Source organism: Seriola dumerili, unplaced genomic scaffold, assembly GCF_002260705.1.
Source record: "Seriola dumerili isolate Sdu_G_001 unplaced genomic scaffold, Sdu_1.0 BDQW01000018.1, whole genome shotgun sequence".
Classification (NCBI taxonomy): domain Eukaryota; kingdom Metazoa; phylum Chordata; class Actinopteri; order Carangiformes; family Carangidae; genus Seriola; species Seriola dumerili.
The window spans coordinates 876976-900623 of NW_019174273.1; the positions used below are offsets into that span (position 1 = coordinate 876976).

At 39.4% G+C, this 23648-nt stretch overlaps 1 protein-coding gene across 3 annotated transcripts in view; it reads right to left on the reverse strand.

Moving 5' to 3' along the window:
* The window catches only part of LOC111232487 (inactive dipeptidyl peptidase 10-like), a 55636-nt gene extending 34185 nt beyond the window's left edge, over positions 1-21451 (reverse strand). The window contains exons 1-3 of one of the 3 annotated variants that reach the window (XM_022760045.1): positions 11988-12048; positions 11068-11154; positions 161-275 (exon numbers count right to left, since the gene is read on the reverse strand). In XM_022760045.1, the coding sequence (XP_022615766.1) occupies positions 161-275; positions 11068-11154; positions 11988-12014 (229 nt within the window). In that variant the 5' untranslated portion in view covers positions 12015-12048. Of the gene's footprint in view, positions 1-160; positions 276-4778; positions 4877-11067; positions 11155-11987; positions 12049-21391 lie in introns of those variants that run through there. The other 2 variants (XM_022760053.1, XM_022760060.1) reach the window with 2 other exon arrangements.
* Positions 21452-23648: the final 2197 nt, after the last annotated feature.

A 23648-nucleotide genomic window follows, 5' to 3' on the forward strand; every position in this document is an offset into this window, starting at 1 on the left:
ATTCAAATTTATCTGTGTATTTAATCTATCAATCGATCAATTACTAGTGTCAAAAAAAAAAAAAAGATTCCTTCTTTTACATGAAATTCAAATTTTTTTTATGACTTTATTTAGTGATATTTTCATAATCTTTCATCATGCCTCTTAACAACTGACGTACAGGGTGTGAGGACGACCACAGACATGGTGATGAGGGAGCAGACCACCACGATAACCAGCAGAGAGATGGCGATGCCCTTCCAGTTCCTCTGCGGCGGGCTGACGTCCACAAACTCCTGCAGACACACAGAAAAACAAACAATCAGTGCCGTAATTCCAAAATCACGCCGCGATAACAGCCGCCACTCCACTGATTTGAGGCTGTGGGATTTTGCTCCCATTCAGCCACAAGGGCGTTAATGAGGTCCGGCACTGATGTTGGGTGATGAGGTCCACCTTCATGAAGGTGGCGGGTGAGGCTGAGGTCAGGGGCTCTGTGCAGATCAGTCAAGTTGTTCCACACCAAACTGGGAAAACCATGAAACAGGTAAGGCACAAACACAGTTGTCTAAAATATAATTGCGTGTGCAGCAGTAAGATTTCCTTTAACTGAGAATACAAAGCCGAATTTGCAAAAGTATGAGGACGCCATGAAACTGTGTGCAGACATTCACGGTTCCCCTGAGGTCTTATTCTACTAACTCTAATGGAAAGCTACACAGCATCTGTTCATGTTCACACAAAACCAGGAATCATCTACTTTGGCTGCTGTGTTTATCATCAAACCACTCCCTATCAGCAGCTGTCTACAACTATAATTAAATTACAGTTTAATTATTTACTGTTCACTAGTGCATTTAATTGTTAGTTGAACAAGGAAGTGATCACCCTCTGAGAGTTAACAGGTTCTGACTGTTTGTTTGGCTTCTAAATTTTATTATTAAAAGGTCTCACATAGTATAAAGGTAGATTTCCATGTGCTGTTTGATTATAAAGCAGCTCTAGGTTCTATATTAATACTGTGAAAGTATCAAAGCCTCAGTCCACAGAGAAATGCACACAGCCTGTATTCAGAAACTTAAAACCAGCCGTCAGGACTTCTGGAACTTTGCGATGTCACAACAAAGCAGTCATCGCTCTCAGCCATACCCCAAGCCCCGCCCACTCAGAGAAACCAAATCCTGCGAGGTTGGATGGTGGGTCGAGGTGATTGGCTCACTGACCTGTTGTTACCAGAGCTCCAGAGAGAAGCCTGAGAGAGGAGATGTAAAACTACATTGAGATGTATTTTGGTTCCTAAAACCACAAATATATCTTCTTTGTGATCAACACTTCAAGTAGTAGAAGTGGAAAATGTTTTGTTTTCGACATTTTAATACAAAAAAGTTGCATATTTACCTTTAAGCAATAACAAGGAAATTAAAAAAAAGGAAAACTTGAATTCTGGCACAATAAAGTAACTATTTTCAAACAAAAAATCAGAAAACGATGGATTATTTCTACCATTATTGTTCGTTGAACATGCATGTATGTTTTTATGTGATGGAAGCAGTAAAATATTGAATATACTGAACGAAAAGTTTTCTACCAATGACACATACAGACTTGTTAGCATTCGTCTCTAGTATCTTTCTACCAGATGGATTGATTTTTGAATATGCAGTCTGGATCTTCTTATTACTGGACAGTGAAAGGAGACAGTCGCTGATGCAGCTTACACTCATCTTGTCTACACAGCGGTGATTATCCCCCATCAAAGTAAAGCTTTTTGTATTACAGGAAAGGTAAACACTTGGGCTTGACACAAAAAGATAATCTGAGGTTTTGATTTTACATTTTGCGCCTTTTAGGTGATGCTCTTATCTGCAGCAAAGATTTTAACAAATTGAAGTTTGTTTTAAGACTCTTGGACAGCAAAAACATTTTTATGTGATGACACCTCTGACCTCTGAAGCTACCTGTCACGATTCGTCTCTGGGTTCTGTTCGGACCGACCATCCCTACTGTCTCAGTCCTGTTTATTTTCGCCTCCCTGTCCCGCCACTCTCCATCCACCCACCACATGTCCTCAGACTTTCCTCCCGATCCCAACCTGCACTTCAGAGCTGCAAACATGTAGAGCTGAGCGATATGACTTCAATCCAATATCACTATTATTTCAAACTTTTACCTCGAGTACGATTAATGAACGATCACTTTGAGCCAAGCACCCTTCATTTACAGCGATGTGACTGTGTTCCAAGTGATGAAACAAACTGGTGGCGTTTCCTCTGGTTGCACTGACCCCTGGTAGTACTGATAAGACCCAATCAGGCGAGGCAGGTGTCTGCATCATCGCTTCCAAAAGTCTAAGTTTTTGCCCATCCAGACTACAAAGTAACCTTGGCGTTTTATAACTAACACTGGTCCAGCAGCATTTCCAAAAGTCTCTGTTTTAAGGGCTCATAGACTCCGGAGTAGTGTGGACGCCAGGAGAAAACGTAGCAAGAGATTCATTTCAGAAAGAGACAACTGTTAGTCAAGAAAAAGAATACCTGCTGTACTTTAATTAAATGTAGTATATGGTTTTTGGAATCCTTTCAGTTTCAAACATACTGACTGCTGAAGAATGTTAGTCAGTATATAGTATATAATATACTTCAGTGTAGTTGGAGGATTATTATGATGAAACGAATTGAATGAATGTGTCAGACACTGAAGCTAAGAGGCACAAATGTGCCCAGAACAATCTGTATCACATGGACCACTGGTGAGGTGGAAACTGTTTAATTAATGAAGCAGGAAAAACTGATTCTCACACACACACACACACACACACACACACACACACACACACACACACACACACACATATATATACACACATATATATACACACACACACACACACACACATACACACACACATATACACACTTCTCATGCAGAGAATTAGCTCAGAGATGTTGAACTAATACTCAGAGAAGTCGATGGCCCAGTGGTGTGCAAGGGATGCTCTACCTACTGCTGTGTATCTGTGTGCATGTGTGCGTGTGTGTGTGTGTTTGTGTGTGTATGTGAATGAAGCAGGCTTTAGCAGACACAGTTCACTGCAACAGTCTGTTGATCCGACTCACTTCAGTGGAAAGTAAAGCAAGCGGGGACTTCGAGTGTGTGTCAGTGTTTGTGTTTGCGAGCGTGTGTGTGTTTGTGTTTGCGACTGTGCGTGTGTTTGTGTGTTTGAGTGTGAGAGAGAGTCAAAGGGATAAAAACAAAGAAAAAAATTGACAGTCTATGTACTGGGCTCTAATGAGACAAAGTAAACACATTATACTCTACTTATTTAGTTTAGGACTTAGAATTACAAATACAAGCATTTTTAACTTGGCTACCAATGGTCTGGCTTAAAAAAATAAAAACAAATTTAACCAATTTCACTTCAACAGGCTGACAAACTCAGACTATGAATGGGACAAATACCCAATTGAAACTGCTCTCTGAAATTTCAAAGAACATCCTCACAGTCCACAGAAACACAATGGATCCAGAACAAAAAAAAATCAATTAGAGTGTATCTGTTCTAACACCTTGCATCAATCTGCACCAACCAATTATACCCAGAGAGACAGAAAAATACATTTTCTACAACAACTCTAAATAAACTGCTTTTTGGGACCAAATAGAGAGTCCAAACTGGCAGAATATCTCTGGGCTCTGTGGTGCAAATGGAAAACAAGAAAGAACTGGCAAACCTGGCAACCCAGAGAAAACAGTCAAGTCTGCAAACAACAGGAAGTAGACACTTTCTGCCTCTCTGAACCAAGTTCATCGCCAAAATAAAACTCAAAATGGTTGTAATTTCTTGGGTTTCTCTAGCAAAACAGATTAAATACATAAAGCTTAACTCTCAGACCAAATCTAAATTCAATATTTAATATTTACAAACTAATACGGAAGCAACAAAGTGTATCAAAGCATAACAACAGGTAAACAACACATGACACTGTATAACACAGTCAAGTAGCAATAGCCGTATATGAGGTACTGTATAGGCTACTTACAGTGTCATTTTCCACACCAGGCTTTGACAGAAGCCTGCTCCATGTGATTATGGTCATGCCCGAGTTGAATTCTCAACATACAGTATTCTCCTGTCGCACTTTAATGCTTTGCATTGACCACACACGGGCAAGCACTTCCTCTTCTTCTTCTATTTGAGATAACGAGTCCTATCTTAGCCCCCCATCACACAATATGAGATTACACAGCTTCAGTTCTCACACACGACAGGAAAGAAAAAGCCTCTGCAAAGGATCAAAATCTGACTTCCTGAGGACAGAAATCACAACTTTTGATGCGGAAAACTGGGAACTGTACTGAGAGAAATTGACTCAAACTTACTGTGAAAAGTGACAAATCCACACACAGATATAATCACTTCTGTTTGACACAGCTGAATTCTGTTATTTTTATATACAGCAAGAAATTAAAGTAATGTCATAACATTAAATCAACTCGAAATTAATGTTTACATGTATCATGAAGGTTCACAACTGATAAGAGAAAATCGTTATATATGCTGAAATACTCTTGTGAGTTGCAGCCTTCACCTTACTCCACTTTGTTGTATTTTTATTTTTTTCATCTCCCTGTAATAATAATAATCGTGTATTATTCGAAGCAGCACCAACAGAGCGCATCTAGAAACCACAGTTTTCTCACACTGTCCTTTAGGCTGCCTGTCGCCTGTCCACGCAGAGCACATTTATCTCCTCACAGCGAAATATATTGGAATAAAATGTCTAGTTACTTCTCTCTACCTCATCCTGCTGCGCCTCTTTCGGTTTCTTCTTGGTCGGGTCTTTGGACGCTGTCATTGTAGCAGAGCCACAGTCTTGTTTCTCAGCCTGAATCCAGAAGCTCTCCTCCCGGTAATAACATCCAGACCTGACGGCGCGTCAATTTAGCAGCAGGAGCGGCAAGCTGGACGGCATTAACATGAGGACGACTTCCTGGCGTGGCTTTCAAAATAAAGGCCACGTCACACGCTACATTCAGAGTGTATTTCTTATAAAACAAGTTAGTAGCCTATTGTATGTATCACTTACATTTTATTGTTTCTACTCTGTTGTCATATTAAATCTACATTTATTTAATCATACTTGCACTTTTACTTGCATTTGCTTTTTATTAGCCTATTTGTTTTTTTTCTTTTTTCTTTTCCTTTTTATGCCCTATATAACTATATTAGTAAAGAAGCTATACAACTTAAGTTGATCAGTAAAAACCTATGTGTATTGCAGTCTATGAATATGGATATTTGGTCAAATATACTGTTGAACTAACAATTATTTTTGTTATCAATTAAGCTGCTAGTCACAAAATGCAGAACACTGCCCATTATAATTTACTCACATTAAAAAATGACATCTTCAGGTGTCCTGTTTTCTCCAATCAACAGTTTCAAACCCAAAAATATTCAGTTTACAGTGACAAAAGTATATTTTGACTGTTAAGAACCTGTGAATTTTTAGAGTTAATCAATTATCAAAATAGTTGCAGATTAATTTCGATTGGCTGTTTGATTAATCAGCTATATATGGTGAGTAAAAACAAATTACCAATGTTAGCACTATGTTAGATTCACTTCATGGAAACTGAGATTCAATTTTGATAGTGGGCTTTTATTCTAAATACAAACATCCTGTCTATCTATCTATCTATCTAGCACTGTCCATGGTGCTGAAACTCAAATTGCTAGTGTTTGCCTTTACTACAGAGTTCAACCATGGGTCAATGTTTTTCAGTGTTAGAATGTAAATACTGTTGATATTGTTGCCATTGAAAAATGTTTTTCTACTTATCTGAATCACACCACATCTATTAGAGTGCTAGCTTTTAATGTTTGAGCCCCAAATCATTCATTTCATATAGTAGTATACAGAGTGGTGTACAGGAGAAAAGAAAGTTTAAAATATTTACTTTAAGTCACTGGGCCAGTATATTAAACACCCCCCACCCCCACCCCAATTAATTAAAGCTGCAGCAAGAAATTAAAGCAATCTAAAACTTCAACTCGGTCATTAGTTTAGCTGAAAACCATGTATGTGGTATAATTAGCAATCTGTTTTTCTGACAAATTAATAACACATGCCTTCATTACATTAAAAATGACTGTATAATGCCATTAGAAGTTTTCAGCAGTATTTTTAACTTAGATATAGTAAAACATAACACACTGATTATTTTCCTGCAGCCTAACAGCAAAAGTAATACTAAGGCTTCTATGCTAACCACTGGTATTTATAGTTTTCTTGTGAATTAGTGTTAGTAAAGTGGTGTAATATTCCCAAAGTGTGTTACAGCGCTCTTTTTGGTATTTTTTTTTTACCTCTGATGATGTAACCTTACTATTCCCACAGTATCACTTCAGGGACTAAAAGCCCTTCTGTAACATCTAGGGTTACAATATCCCTCGGAAATAAATTATGGGATTATAGCTCTGCATGTCATTGGACTGAGGCTTCATCTGAAATCCCTTCAGAGGAGAATGAGGCGAAACAATCAAACGGACGAGTAACCAGCTGGCCTTTCCTGCTGCCAAGTGACTGAATGCAAACTGATAGGTGTCACAGAGAAAGCCCCGAAGACACAAACCCCACCAGCACACACTCACGCACACTGTGCCCACTATCCCATCTAAAAATAATGACCGCAACAGGGGGGTAGAGAAAAGGCACACACAAACGAAGATGGAGGAGGAGACGCTAAAAGACAAACCAGCCTGCAGATACGAGGACCAAATGCTCTCTCAAGGACTGAAAAATGACGATAATGGCAGCAAATTTACTACTTGAAATCTATAGCAATCTTTTGAAATAATAGGTCTTCGATTTTAAACAGTGGTAGACTTTTCACCTGATGGTTAACGCTACATACATCATACGTTCATTACATTGATGATCCGTACAGAAGACATGAAAATGAAGAACAGCGTTGGTTTTGTTGGCTATTGCCTTCAATTTTGTATCCGATAATGTATGAACAGTTCCTTGGCCTTGGGAAGTTTGGTTGGTTTGGTTCTTACATGCTTTTGGAAAGGCAGAAAACAAATAGACTGTTAAACTACTCTTTTAAACTCTTTTAATGTGGAATATCTCTTTCGCTACAGCCCCATGCGCACCACTTCTACGTGTAGAGAAAACCAAGGCTTGACAGGCCTGTTGTTCCAGCACGTGATTGGACAATCATGGTTACGTTTATGTTGCAGAGACTAAAAGCTTTGTTCTACAGCCAAAACAGTTGTGACAAAGCAGTTTAATTCTCCCAGAGTGCACCATGATGACTGATTAGGCTGTCAGATGAATTGTCTGTTAGATCTCTGCTCTGATTCGCTAGCTTACTCCTCTTTATTGGAAATGAGTGACATTATTATAGGTGGCAGTTACATCGTGGTGCAGTGAGTGGATCAGCTCTGCCAAACAAAGATTAATTAATGCTTACTTAATGTGAGAATTATGAGTATCATGAGAAGTATTGCATTATGGGAAGTGTAGGATTCTGTGTTTTTGGATCTTGACCCATATTAGAGATTTAAAGTTATGTTATTTCGGCCTCTCTGGCACCACGTTAGACCACTCTTCTTTTAAATCTGTCTCTTGCAACTTTATGGAAGTGCAGTACTGAGTAATTCCCCCTTAAGAGTCGGAGATTTTCCAATAAGTGGTTGCCAACTGCGCTGTTTAAAGGTAAGCTATTACAGAAACTAATCCTGGCTCACAGCTGTATCTAATTTCACAGCTTTAGATATGAAATACTTAAATTTTTTCTGCAAAATCTAAATCGGAAATATTTCAGCCTCCATTTATGGTCAGAGTTTGCACTAGATGTCTCATCTTCAACAGTAACAAACGGTGCACAAATGAAAAAAAAGAGGCGCGAAATCAAAATTAAGCTGCATCCAAAGAAAACTGGTCTCACAATCATTTCCTCTCCGCTGTCTCCTCTTCATTCATTCATTATTTGGCATGAAGCATCAAAACTGGACAAAATGGTTCAGTTAATGGCATCATCTTCTTCCTCATCCTCTAACTTTGTCTTCTCCATTATCTCTAACTGCCTTTTAGAGACTAATGCGTCTTTAAATTCAGAATTAAGATAATCAGATTGCCCCTTCAAAGGTTAAAGAATGACCATAATGAGTTACAATCATGAGACATACAGTAACACAAGTGTGTGTGTGCTTCTTTGAAACTGAATGATGAAGACGGGATGAGAGGCAAGAGGTTAACGAACATGGAGCAAGGGAGGAAAATGGCGCAGATTGAAAATTCAGAGGAAATAGATAAAGATAGAGAGAGAGAGAGGGAGGGTGAAGCTGATGGAAGTTGTGGAGGAGGTGAAGATAAGAGAGGCTGAAGTGAAAGAGAAAAGGGGCAGGGACAGAGCAAGAAGGAGGAAAAGATCCTCAAAGCTTGTGGTTGGACTCTCTTCCCATCTCCATTAAATATTTAACAGCTGGAATCAGAGACCACATGGAAATGATCTCTTTCTCTCTGACCTCTGCTGGTATTTGGGAAGTTCACTGATGTCCCCAAGGCAGAAATCTTCTCCACAGTCTTTTTAGACCACAAGCTACTTTGTGCATTAAATCTACCATTTGTGGTTGTTTGCATTCTCTTTGCACACATATACTTGTGCACCAGCCTTCATGCCTTTTTCTCCGTTAAAATGTGCACACAATGTTCATGTTCCTGCTGCGTACTGTGCTGAACTCAATTACTACTGTTAATATGGAGACTGCAGAACCAAATTATGTGTTTTACTGTCATTGTGAGTTGATTATTTGGACAGAAAATAATGTATTAAGCAAATGTTTACTGCTTTATGCCGTTATTGTTCTTCATTTTCATGTTTTTGCTTCTTTTGTTTGTATTTTCTTGTAAAATATTAAGTAGTTTTGAGCCTTTTGGCCTCCTCCAAAGAATAAGACCCTCTAACACCGATTTCACCAAACCATTTAATCACTGGGATCAACACGAAAATGCATCACGCACAAAAAAAGACCTGAATGTTTCAACCAGCGGCACCGAACAGCTTTAGAGGTATGTAAGCAGCCAACACTTTGTTTTAAAAGGTCACAAGCCAAAACAGCTGAGAGTCCTTCTCCGCTCTGATCTCCGAACTCTTGTGGGTTTCCCTCCTGCTGTCTAATCAGGGACTGATTTACACCTGGGACGCCAGGTGAATGTAATTAACCTGCTGCCAGGATAGAAACCTGCAGGGCTCTGAGTTTGGTACCACTGAGGTTTGGTTGTAAAGTGTTTTCTGATAAAAAAAAAAAAAAAAAAAAGGATCCTAAGTGGGTTAATTGACCCAGAAGGTTCTAAGGCAAAGTCTTGATAAGAGCAGGTTAAAGTCACAAAATACTGAGAAGTCCTGCACTGCCTCTCTTCTTCTCTGGGATACAATGAAAAATCCAAATACACATCATTATTTCATTGCAAAGCCTTGTGTTACTTTAATTAAACGTGTTCATCTTCCTTTCTATCTTTCTTTGACTTTTCAGGGCAATCTGAAGGGGGAAGGGTGTCATTTTTTAACTGTTTGCAATCAAAATTCATCCTACAAAATAAACTACTGTTCAGGTTTCTATATTTGATTATTTCTAATTAATTTTCAGTAACGCGGTCCTTCACTTTGCCCCTTGGAGACAGAAAAGTGTTTGCTTTTCTACCAGTTTCTCAAAAAGAAAGCAATTGCAAAAAACTCAACAAAAATACATGAGCTATGTCATCTTTCCTCCATCTTTCCCAGTTTACCTTCAAAATCACTCCGGTCATAAAGGAAGGGAATTTACTAAAAGATGAACCTTTCTGTAATTACAATAAAAGTGCTATATGTTCCTTCCTTCAATATTAATTTATATATTTCTGAGTGTTTTGCAGCTGAAGAGGCCTTAAACTCTGAACTGTGGGAATGCTTAAAATCTCCTCAAGGCCTTCATTTCCACTCATAAAAATATGAAATTGTAAACACCACAGGCACAAAGACAGTAAGCTGCGAGTGGGAGTGTTGCTGCTGGCAGATGAAGCCATGCACCTGCAAAACATATTAGTCATGTCCATGATGATGCATATGGATATTTTCATCTATACACAGGGATTTCATAAGGTTTCCAGCACTCAGCCATGCATAAATCAAAGAGATCAAGAATAAATTAAAAAAAAAAAGGTTTTTACATGACAACTATGAAAAACTTACATGACAAAGAGTTAGGCAAACTGGGCAGTCTGATGAATCAAGGCCATAAACAACTAGGTAGTTTTAAGACACGTATATAGTCCATAGGGTGATTCATTGAAATATATGACTACATTTTTAGAATTTAATTTGCATAATTTCATCCTTCTCTTTGTGACAGCTTGCCTTGCATTTGCCTTAAAGCACATTGGTACATTTAATTTCACATAAAACTGGTGCTGAAATAAATTCTACAATTTGAATGTCATCATCTTTATCATCATCAGTATCTTCAGTAATATTATCTTATCAAATATTCAAATAAAAACAATGACATAAGTCAAACAAGCAAACTGAAAAATTTGATTATGAAAAATATGAACCAAGATACTAATCCTATGGGGTCTGTGGAAGAGAAACTGAATCCTCTACCTTGACCTAGAAAAAAGGAGGTCAAGGTGTACTGACAGACCAAGTGTGCAGCACTCATTAACCAGCCTGAGGCTCTGAGTGGGCTTCAGTCGACCAAGCATCCAAAGAATGATGGTACACTGTTAAAAAACCTACGTGCATGTTTTGACAGTGGGGTTTAATTGTGTGATGCTTGGCCTAGAGAGGCTCCTGAATCATATTAGTTGAAGTTTTCAAATTCTGATGTCTTTGTGAGATCCAAAGACCTCCAATATCCAACTCAACCAGTGATGGGTCTCTAGTCAACATAGGCTGGAGACTGGGTCAGAACTAATTTGGCACTGGGTCTTTGACTGAACTCTCTCTTTTCTTTAATTCATAATAATAAAAAAGAAATTCCCACTGCCCCCTTGCAATTATGCCAACTGACATGTCATTCAACACAGTGCTGCTCACCTGCTTCTTCAGTTGGGAGTAGGGCTGGTTCATTGGTATGGCTATGACGAGACATGGCTGCTGAACCTGAGGCTGCATCTGTTGGGCCTGGCACCAGGCAGGGGTAGGGACAACTGATTTAGTGTGAACAGCTAAAAGTTTGCCTGCATTGATTAAATGTCAGCTGAAAGAGGAGCGACATGTAAACACTCACTGTACATTCGACCGAAAGCAGAAAAAAACCGCCCTGCCCTGCCAAGAACGCCATTCGACAGCATCATTGTTATAAATCAAGTTAGTAAATAGCCATGTCCTGTTTGTTCTAGTTGCACATTTAATTATATGAAGACAAACATTCAGCGGTTGTTGTCAAGCAACACTGTTTCCACGCTATGGTGCGAGTTAGCAAGCAATTCCCTCCTATTTTCACAAAATGTTATAGGCTACACCAACTGAAAACAAAAATGTCACCTTTGTCCATGCATCTTTTTTGTTTATTCAAGTGCCTGTAAGCAAACAAGGACACTTCAAAATTGTCAATTGTCAATTTCTCCTCCATTGTGCTTGGGAACAAATGTTTGCTAGGAACCAATGTTTTCAATGTTGTGTTCTCGTGTTCTCTAGCTCTCGTAGCCCATTACCTTAAAGTTGCCGGGACTTCAACTGACTTCAACTGGCGGAAAGAACTATAAGACTGATTATAGGATTAATTATTAATTATTAATAATGTATGAATGAAATGATGATTAATAAAATAATTAATATAAGATTATAAAATGTATTATAAGGTCTTATACTGCATCCATAGTGGAAACTGAAAGGCTTCCGGTCAGTTTCTTGCTGATTTCGGTCTCAACATAACAAGGACATACTGTAAGTAGCCTGTTTCGCTATGGGCTAAGCTAACAGGTTGATTTACACCACTCACGAACTACACCCACCTTGCTTTGAGTACATTTTGATGACATACTGTCTCCCCCAGTTTTCTCTCTCCTGCCCTGTATTTCTTTTCTTTCCTTCCATTGTGGGAAGTTTCTTTTTTGGAGGAAGAGAGGGGATACTCCTCACTCGAAACTGCTAGCTTAATAGCCCTTGCGCCTGGTTTGGGACAGGAACGAACCATTTCATTTTAATAGAGGGGGGATACAAAGGTTCTCTGAATGTTTACTTTTTCCAAAATCAAGAAAAGAAAAAGAAAATATTCTATAAATAATGGTAAGATAACAGTTTAATGTTGGAAAAAATGACCTAATATTCTAAGTCAAATTTTTTAGGGCCCCTGTCAGTCACAGTCCCCTACAATCGTCCCAACTTCACCCCCACCCACACGGCGGCCCTGCACATGGAGCAACAACTGATTGAAGCCCATTATGGCAGGCCATCTTTGCAGTGATGGTAAGTTGGAGCATGAAAGGTGTGAGGTTGGTGGTAATGCAGGCATTGCATCAGACTGTGGTGATGTAGGTACAGGCCTCAATTTATGTGTCAATTTATGTCGATCCCACAGAGGTAAAATAGAATTAGGCAAAAAAAGCTTTTACATATTCTGCCATCTCCTCTTGGAATAATCCACAGACGGACCTGAAAGTGTCAGAGCTGGTTACTATGTGGGGAATTTAAATTAGTTTTTAAGAATGGAGGAATTAGAATTCTTGAGAAATGTGATTGCATCTAAATTTTGCTGGTTTAGAGGTGTGTTTGCTGATTTTCCAGACTAAAGTCTGTACCATACATCCCCAACCTCCTGTTTTCAAATCTCACAGAAACACACTCTGCAGCCCATTCATCACCCATGCTTACAACAAGAGTCTGAGTCCTGACACACTTTGAGTCCCAGAGGGGCTGTTTCTCAGAGCCTCCACTCTTCCTGGAGGCAACAGACTCTCGTGGGACTTTATGATAAATCACACACATCACTCTTTCTGATGAAGGTGTATCAACTCGTCATAAACAACCTTATGTGAAAGATTTGATTATGTCGTTACACTTTGACTATTTATCACCAAAATATTGATTTTCCAGCTATGAAGGAAACTTTAGGATCTTTATGTTTTAAATATTCAGCCAATTCTGAAGGCCCACATGTAATAACACTCAGTCAGCACCTTCCTTAAGAACCACAGTGTTGTAGTTTCTGTAAAAAAGAGCATATTGACACCTCACCTCCAGGAACCTGAGCTCTGGGTCCATCATGTTGACGTCTCTCCAGTCAAAACACTGAACTGTGAAGCGTCAAACTTGGAGCAACGATAACTCCTCCAAATCCAACTGTTTCACGAACTCATAAGAGGGCAGCGTTGTCCGAAACGTTAAAAATGCATTCGTTCTGCGATGCAATGGAGTGAAAATACAACAATAAGCAAGTAAAAGATAGACTGCTCTCCTTCTCTTGCCACCAGCGTCTGTCTGACTTCTCTCTTCAGAGTAAACAGACGTCTGGCACACACTCATGCACACACACACACACACACACACAAAAACCCCCTGTTCTGATTTTAGGCTACCACATAAAAAATGGTGTCATTCATAAGTGAAATCAGTCAACCCAGTTTCACTTGGCATCATTAGACTGATAATCTAATTCTGTGTCGGGGGGAATTTGTCTGGTGGTGACACCGGGGCCCGACGAGCTGAATTGATTTCTGTGTTAAAAGGACAGTCTAGCTAACCTGGGTTTCTAAGACGCCTCAAGGAAAAAGTCAAAAGATATTGATTTTTACAAATTCTTTTCTTACCTTACCTAAGACATACAAACAATCACTTCTCTATTTCTTAACATGGGTGACATTAGAACCCAGCATTCATTCAAAAAGACATTTCATCAATTATGTGCATAAACTGTAACTAGATTTACAGCACACTAAAAGTGCCGCATTAAAAACAAGTGGGGATCTACTATTTCAGCGATCATTACACCAACAAAAACGAGTTGTTATAAGTCACATTTGCTATTTTAATGCATGATAAAAATGTTTATTACAACCTGTGTCTTATTGTCATGGCCATTCAGCCTTAATTTGTATTCATTATAATGACATTCAACTCACCAAAGTAACTGCTGAGATCTGGGAATACAATACAAAACAACGTTACGACAAAAATGATAGGATACTGAACCCCAAGCTGCCAGTGATTGCTGTTCCATCAGCGTATGTGTGTGTGAGGGAATGGGTGAGTGTGGCAGGTATTGTAGAGCGCTTTGAGTGGTCGATGGGACGAGAAAAGCTCTTTAAGTGCAGTCCACTTACCATTTAGAGCTTGTAAACAGGCCAGCGGTCTAACCAGATTATCTAAACCACTTTGTTTGTTTCGGACATCTTTGTATCTAGTTTTATAATAAGTAACGATGGGCAAAGATAAACTACGCAGAGAAGAGTTTAAAGAGACCAGAATAATCCTTTAATTTACACAGTCTAACTTTACCTCTTTGTGTCTTGTGTTAGTCTGCTTCAGTTGTGCATTTACAACCTCCACAAGGCTGTGTTTCTGTGCTGAATCTGTGCAGGTATTGCATGCTAAAAACTGAAACACTGAAACCTATGTGCTGTGAAGGCAAAGCACTGAAGCATCATAGAGGATCAATAGGGAAGCCTTCTGCCACCGGAATTTGCCATTTCCTGTTGATAGTAGTGTCAGGAAATATCTGGACATGATGTCTAGTCATCTATGTTTGTCCATCTGTCCAAGTATCAAGACACATTTAAAGACAAAGTAGATCCTGAAACAGAATTTACCGGGACACTGCATGAGCCTTGAATTTGTCAGTAAGAAGATTAAAAGTTGCACATTTTATGACACCCATAAATCAAGGCATCAGCGAGAAGCATGAAGGTTGACAGACAGCAAGGAAAAGCCTCGAGGGGTTTCAGTGTGGAGGGAGGGATTCTAACAGCAATGTTGTCTCTGCCGCACAGAAGGAGTTCAAAGTTAACTCAACCTGCTTAGACAGATTATAGAAATTATAGTAGGTGCTGCTGTGCTGGAGGGGACCCAGTGTTTGACTGACGCTGACTGTCGCATAGTGAAACACTGTCTGAATTAAAGCCCAGGAGCAAAGATAACTCTTTATTATTCATTTGTCTTGGCTACAGTTCTTTCACCTGCTTAACATATTGGTAAAAACTGGAGAAAAACGTACAAAAATTAAAACAAAGGTTAAAGGTCAAACACTTATTTGTTTTCCTGCCAAGAATTAAATAATAAGATTGATACACTCTCTGGTTTCTGCTGTAAAAATGAAGCTATAACAGAAAAAAGGCAGGACAAATTAGTTTCCCCTCCGACATTAGGGACGGCAGCTCAGACGTGGACATGTGTAAATAATAGCAGGAGACTTTCTTGTTAGCTTTTACCCTTGAATTTGCCACGCACACATCGCCCCATCTCCAGACCTGGTGTTTTGCTGAAGGCTTTAGCAGCTGTATCTCACTGAAGAGAAATACAGTGGTTCTCCTTGTTCAGGCGTGTGTAGCCTGTGGCCTGCTGCCTTCAACGTAACAGTGACCTTGGGCGGTTACATTTCAGAGCAGTCTAACCTTACGTTATTCCTCTGTGCCATATGAGCCACAGTGTGACTCACTGACCCAAAAATAAAACACTGCAAAGCAAACACCAGCATGTGCAAAGAAGACAAGAGCATTTCTGATTAAAAAAAAAAAAAAAAAGCTGGGATGAATAAGGGTGGATTGCATGCAGTAGGTTTAAAATTCAAAGCTTTATTTTTTGGTTTATTGTTTATTTTTAGGGGTTTGAATGGATCCATGGATTTGATGGGTAAACTCACACTAGCCTGCTTATTTGCATCTGTCTGTGGCATAAATTTAATGTGAATAACATCAAATAGAATTGAGATGAAATCACAATAATGAATGATATAGAAGCATTGGGATTTTTAAGAGGGAGACAGCTACTTTATTGCTTTTCCATGGCTTGTGTAAGGCTGTCCTCTAGTGACAAAAAATAGACTTGCATTCATTTATACACTAACTACTGTATGCACCAAATAAATGCAGTCACTTTGTGTCTGTTATTCTGTCCCCGAGGGGGCCAAAAGCTGCAGATTCATAGTAATAGTGCTAATATAGTAGCAGTAGGAGTGGAAATGTCAATTGCAGTACTGTTTGTGGTAGTTATAGCTACAACAAAATAGATGTTGGAATAGAAGTGGCTTATATGGATTCTAAGTGTAGTATAATTGATTAAAGGTCCCATATTTGACACTTTTCCTGTGTTTTGTTTGAAGTATTGATCTGTAAGAAGATATATTTGTGGTTTTAAGAACCAAAAAATCTCATTGTAGTTTTACATCTCATCTCTCAGGCTTCTCTCTGGAGTTCTATATAGAACCTAGACTCTTTATAATCAAAGAAGACACGGACATCTACCTTTATACTAAAGGACCTTTAAAATGTTTTATTGTCTGAATCCACTCTAGCAGCTGTTGCCATGCAGTAATGCCTGTTGCAGTATTAGTACAAGTAGTGTGAGACCTTAGAATAATAGTGTAAATGTTAGCACGCCACAGTGAATGTTACGTTCAGGTACTGACATAGTTTTGTTTTCTTCTCTGTCACTCAGCCTCAGTTTGAAATGACAGCATTCTTGTGTGTTAGGTAGTGGGGAAACTTGGCAGTGTGACTCTTCATCTCTCACACAGCCTGGCTTCCAGATAACAGTGTAGGCTGTGCAAAACAGCTCAGCTCTGCGTTTCGGATTTCTAAACAACAAATCTTGTTTGTGTGAATTGGTTCAGGCAGCGGTAACTCAAAGTGTTGCTTTTCACCTTCATTAAGTGGCATAGCGCACTAAAGCGTTCAGTATGCACACGATTGTATTGTTTCTCTGCAGCAGCTTTACTGAGTGAGTGGGAGACGTTAGAATTGGCTACTGATGCATATCACTGTTCAAGGGTCAACATGCTAATGACAGGTTTATGAGCACGAGCGCAGTAAATACAGTGATAATGAGGACAGGATTTGTCACCTTCCTCCACCTCTCACATGCTAATGAGCGCATCCATCTCCACGGTAACAGATGGCAGTGACGACACCGGGCTAATGTTAATATTCAGCGATTTAAAGTGTGATTGGGAACTGCTCAAGATGGTTAAACTCTGTGGCAATCTTTTACATGTTATGTTTGGAACATAAAGGAAAAGTTCACCATTTTGGGAGAGAGTGGTATTTTCAGCATTTTGGATTTGGCTGGTGCTTTAACATGCCCTTGCAGCTTCTTCTTCCTCTGATATGGTTTAATAGAACCCCACTGGACAATCAGGAGCCCTCAACTCCGAATATTCATGTGACATTTGTAGATAAAAATTCACATTAATTCATCTTTTTTGTGCCACATTTTGATGAAAACCTAGTGCCCATTTGCCACTTCCTTATCTCAAAAATCTCTGTTTTTTTTAAAGAGGAATTTTCACCAGTAAATCCCTCAACTTTCTGGTGTTTTACAAAACAATAACCAAAAATGTATTAATCATCTCGTGACTCCTCTGAATTATCTTGTGACCCACTTAAGGGGTCCTGACCCTCAGGTTCGGACTCTCTGCTTTATGCAGATGAACTTCATGAACAGATGCTTTAAATGTGCTGCTTCAGTTCACACCAGAACTGCTTTCACAAAGCTACAGAGCTGAGCTATTTGTGCGGAGAAATTAGAGGCACAGAGTTTAGTAGCACAATATTAATGTGGCTCAGTAATGTATAAAACCCCTCTAAATGGATGGAACCATAATTAAAACTGGTAAAACTGGTCTTTACTTCAGCAGGTGGCTGATGCAGGGCTCGTGCCTAAATCTTCTTCTGGCAGATCTGTGAATCCCTACAAAACAAAATCTACCTGCTGTGGTAAGACTCAGCCTTTTGAGTTCAAGGACAGATTCATGAAAACATTTGGATATCTTCAATTACGTACAAGATGGATAAATAAACAGCAAGCATACTCCTCGATGTCAACAGATTTTAAAGTGATGCTCGGCGCTGCTACAACTGACTCACTGCAAACTCTAGTGCATGAACACCCTCCCACTCTCCTGACCCTGTGCAAATGGGATTTGACTGATTTATATATGATAAAAATGTCCTAGATTAACATGTTACTTAGCAACAGCCAGCAACTGAAAGTGAGGAGATGGAGAGGAAGTGAAAAAACAGAAAAAAAACTAAATTAGTAAGTAAAGTGAGCCACTGTTTACATTTTGTTCTACGACAACATAATACATATGCATAATTTTAAACAGGGATTTTTGTGTACCTCATTAATAAAGTCCAATTTACCAACTGCTCTCAGCTCTGAGGATTGAATCCAGAACTAACCAGCTGCACATAACAGTGAATCAGGCCCACAGTTAAACTACATTTATAATCTCATGTTTCATATAAAATCCTCCAGCATGTCGGATTCACGTTCAACCTGCTTCCATCTGCACATATTAAAGGAAAGTAGTTCAAATATGATCATTTTAATGCAAAAAATACAGAAGAAAGTGCTGCCACTGCTGGGGAAGGTTTGTATAATATCAACGAATCAGATGATAAGAGATCAGGCCTGAAAATAAAAGGTCAACAATGTTAGAAAATTAGATAGATATTTACTGGTTTCCCGCTTCTCAATATGAGAATTTGCCACTTTTCTGTAGTTTTCCGTTTTATATCATCGTAAATAGAATATTTACGGCTGTTGGTCGGACAAAGGAAGACATTTACAGACATTGCCCTCTGCTGTAGTAAAAATGTAACAGACATTTTTCACTATTTCCTGACATTTTATTGAGCGAAACTGATGGTTTTTTAATCAAAATCTCTGTCACCACTCTTGTTCCCATTCATCATTGACCTGGTCATGAAAACAATCCAACTGGACCCTGTGGAAGCAGCTGGAACTGAACTTGGCTGATGCACATTAGAAGGGTTATCCAAAAACTTTGCTTATCGTGGATCATGTTGAGAGTTAACGAGGCCAGAGGAAGTTTTCTCTGGAGTTTAAAAAAAAAAAAAAAACAGCTGGAAGCTGAGTCAGGTCAGACCGCAATCGGAGCAGTGCTGTTATCAAGCTGATGCATGGCAGATAATGAAGACAGCCACACAGAAAACTGCTGGCATGTACAAACAGCTGCCTTCTAACAAAGTTACAGATGCCACATTTAGAAATACTGACCAATCAACACACAGGAAACAGAGGAACTAGAGTAACTGGTTGAACTGATCGAGCTGAGCACAATAAGCCCTAACATGCCACTGTTCTAAATAAGAAGAGCTTGACAGTGAGAAAAGATGTTACCAGCACATACTGCTGCATAGTTAATGTTTATACCTATGATTTCTGCTTTGGCAGTGACTATGTTTAGATTTCACGCCTCCGGTGCACCTTTGATTTGAGACTGCACACAGAGTGAGTTGACTGACGTGCTGTAAAGACGTCTGGCGGCTGTTTTGTTACAGATTGTGAATCGAGGGTGACCACGGCCGCTCTGTTAAGGCCTCTGTCTCACAGGCGGCGAATTCCCCTCAGTTGCTTTTCATCGCGGCAGGTCCTGTGTGGGCGGACAGCCCAACACATCCTGTACGGAAACCTTTATATCCATTTTAAATGCTCTTCACAACGTTTTCTTTCTTTTACTTATTCTTCATTGAATAGGGGAACGTACAAAGTAACCGTGAGACAGCTTGAAAGACGAGTTACTAAGTATGGAATGCTGTTGACCTCAGGACCTCAGCAGACCTCAGCAGTTTGACAAAATCATTTTCCACTTCCTGGCTACTTCCAGAGCTTTCTCCGCATCTCACAGCTTTTATCAGCAAATGGAGTTTGCTCATTTGACACCGTCCATACTTTGTAGGTTTTACTGTGTGATGACATCTGAACCATGAAAAATCATACCTGGCCTCAAAACTTCAAAATCACTTTCTAAACTAATTTGGACCACTGACTTTATGACCCTTTTGCTGAGGTCATGTTTGCCTCCTGTCATTTCTTTTTTAGTGTTTTCCACACTCATTAACAGAGAGCGTTTATAGGCTAGAATGAAGCTCCATAAGGTTTAAAAGTAAAAGTTTAGCAAATGTCTGCATCTCCTGCTCCAACATTAAAGAGCTTCATTACTGCTTGCAGTTTATGCAAAGCGGTTCTGAGCTGCGAGCAGATCCCTCAGACAGCGAAACGAACAGCCACAGTATAATCCCGTACAATCCTGTGCTGCTGTAGCCCCACAGCAGCAGGACGGGGGTAATCTGGCAGGAGGCAGCTTCGATAACAGCGGCAGCCACATGCACAGAAAGAAGTAGTTCCTTAGATACATGACAAGTAACGTTGCTCATGTTGTTTCTCCAACAGCTTCTTTTTTTTTTCTCTAGCTTGACTTTTTTCCCCTTTCCCCTGACGCTATCCAGTCCAGAAGTCACAGTGCAAATCACCGAGAAGACATGGAAACAGTAAAAAAAAAAAAAAATGACCATGGACGCTTTGTTGCTTTTCATTTGCATTATTTAGCCTGAGTGGTTTTAATTGTGTCATAAATCAAAAGCTCAGTGATCCAGCCTCATGTGTCACCTGGTTTTAGTTGCTTCATAAATTTGCTGCTGCCTCTCGAGATACAACAAGAACATGCTGCTGATGCTGATGGAGACACACAGATTTCCATTATTTGGTGATTTCAACTCAAAGAGTGGCAATCCTCATCCTCGGCTGCCTGTTTTTCCTGCGACAGATTGCTAACATAACAAAACAAAACATCCTCACTTTTACATGATCTGCAGATACCGTGAAAAATAAGAGGCTTAGAAGTTTCTAAAACCCATTATCAATATCCACATTTATGCAGCAAGGCGCGTCAAACTCTGATCAGATCTGCTACATATGGGTGATTAAGGAGGAAGTTTCTACTGCGTCCTTGAGTTACTGTCTTCACAACACCAACATAATGACATCCTCAAAACTGACATGAGGAACCAGTATTTATTCAGTATTTTAGAAAAGGATGAAAAGGATGATTTTCAATCAATCACACACGAAAACTTTAAATGTAATGAATTAAACAGGGTCCTGCCTCTCTAAAGATAATTAAAAGGTGATAACAAAAAGAAGTGAAGGAGAAAAATTACATTCCTGTGTTTATCATGCAGATAAACACAACATAACTTTCATTTAAAAAACGAAATATCCACCGTTTGCAGCAGATTTCTGAGGCAGCTGCCGCTCATGGATATGAAAATGATCAGTCTGGATCAAAGAGAGTGTGACAGCTGAGATAAAGTTTGGCAGATGTTCAGTGTTAGTATGCCGGGTTTACATCCTGTCAGTGATGACAAACAAACCACAGCATTGAACAAATCAGTCCTACCTTGCTGTCCTTGGCTGGCTGACACTCAATCTGATGGGAGACGGACGCAGTTTGATTCATCTCTGCTCCTCACTTTCACTGAATGCCCCTTTACCTGAAACACTGGGTATCAAAATAAAATCTCCCCGTCAGTCGCAGCTGTTCAGTTGTGAAGTTTCCTGCGAGCAGAAACAGACGCCACTGAGAACTGAAGGCTGGAAATGCTTCACCCCAGGCGACGCGTTTTAAAAACACAGTATGTTTTCCCTCCTTTGTTTCTTTCTGTGGCAGAAAATGGTCCGAACGCCACATTTAAACGCAGTCCCGCCCCCTCTCTCTCTTTTTTTCTCTTCTTCCCTCTCTGTAGAGTGTGTGCAGCTTCACATGCAGCTGACAGACAGTTCATAAACCAGGATGTTTGCCAGTGCCTCCCACATACGAAGACGTTTCTTCATCAGAATGCAAATTTGCTCCAGGCAAAGAAATTGCAGGCATGTTGCTTTTTCAAGCTTTTTACATTTAAAGCATCCCTGTGATGTGTTTAATGCATCTCACAGGGGTGGTCTCGTGTTTGCACGAGAGGTGTTTTGACAGGATGAAACTTGGACCCCTGGTGAACCAGCTTCTGTTTGTTTCAGTCTGAGTAGAGACTGAAGAAGCAGAAGGAAAGAAACGGAATTTTTTATCCATCCAACACTGTCCGCGGGTTTATCTTTTGTTGGTCCAGTTTCAGCAGCTCGCAATAGATACACAGGAAAAATGAACACACTAAAGTAATGTAATCGTATACAACAAATAGATTGTTTAATTATTATTAATTATACAGTGAGAATAACATTGTCAGTTTTGTTTCCCAGTACCTTTTTCTTTTGGTCCCCCAGTATGTACAGCCCTGTCTCCTAGAAATGATCTTTCTGCGACAGGAAATACATTTTGTAGAATGGCGGTGCAGTTTAGTTGTATATAAACATGATTTACACGATTCCATATAATCTTATTTTCTTCTACTGGAGCAGGTCACTATTCTGTTCGGACCTGGTTCATACAATGAAATTAGAGTCTAAGTTGCAGGTTGTGTTATGAAGTGTTTCCATGCACAGTCTCCAGGAATTAGCAGCAAACACAAGCAGCCAATCACAGCTGGCCACCATAATTATGGTAATTTATGGGTACTGAATGAAGAAGTGAAAATTAAAGGGCACATCAGGCTACATGAACATATTTTAAGTCAATTGCCTGACATAATTGATGTAATTTAACTTGACTCAAGTTTTAGGAAATGTAACTAAACATGACGATGCTCAAAAAGCAGGTTCTGTTCAACACTCCTTTATTTCCTCCAGCATTTGTTGCCCTACAGTTATTTATTGATGTTTTAATGGTAGAACCTGGAAGTGGAAAATTGACCATGAGAAAATGCCCATTAAATTGATCTTGTGCTAAGAATTATAGCGTAGAGAGAAGGTGCAGTGGATTTAGTATCACTTACAAAACAGTATGTTGCTTTAATTTGGCGCCAAGGACTAATGAGATTTATTTAAAATCATTAGATGTCTGTTAGCGTATAAACTCCACATGTGCAGATCATCAATCAGTTTGTGAAAGATTTATGATGAAAGTCGTTGTAACTAAGCCTCATATCCATATGTACGTGTCCATGTTAAATCTTCATCCCTCTTCCCAGATTTGTTGTTGTACGTTACAGTAAACGGTTGTCCCCATTAAAAATGTATGTCCGTGATGCATATTTGATGAGCTGGCTGTTTTCCATGCCACTAATCATATTTATTGTCCAGCATATGATCACTCTAATTGAGCATGTGCAGCTTTTAACGTTATGAACTGCCACCAGCCAAGTTTCCATTGGATTTCCATTCAAAGGTTATAAAGTGCTGCGTCCACGCAGGAGGTCAACTTCCAGCTCAGGCTCTTTATGGGTGGATACGATAAATCTATGCAGAAGTCCGTTGGGATTTTTGGGATATTCTGACAAAGGTTTAAAGATGGCGGCTAACACATTGGTTTTTTTTGCAGTACTTTTCTTTTTTATGTCCATAACTTTCAAAGAGCTTTTCCCCTCCAGAATTATGGCAGGATGGAAAACCCTCTTATATCGCAGTGGTCGCTTCAGGAACCCAACAATTAAAACACATGGCAAATTGTAACTTTCAGGTGTTTTCTGTTTTGTTTTCTTATTTTTAATGATTTTTTTTTTTTTTAGATGGAAATTGTGTGTTTACTGCCATTTATTTTTATGGGGATTGTTTAAATCAGTCAT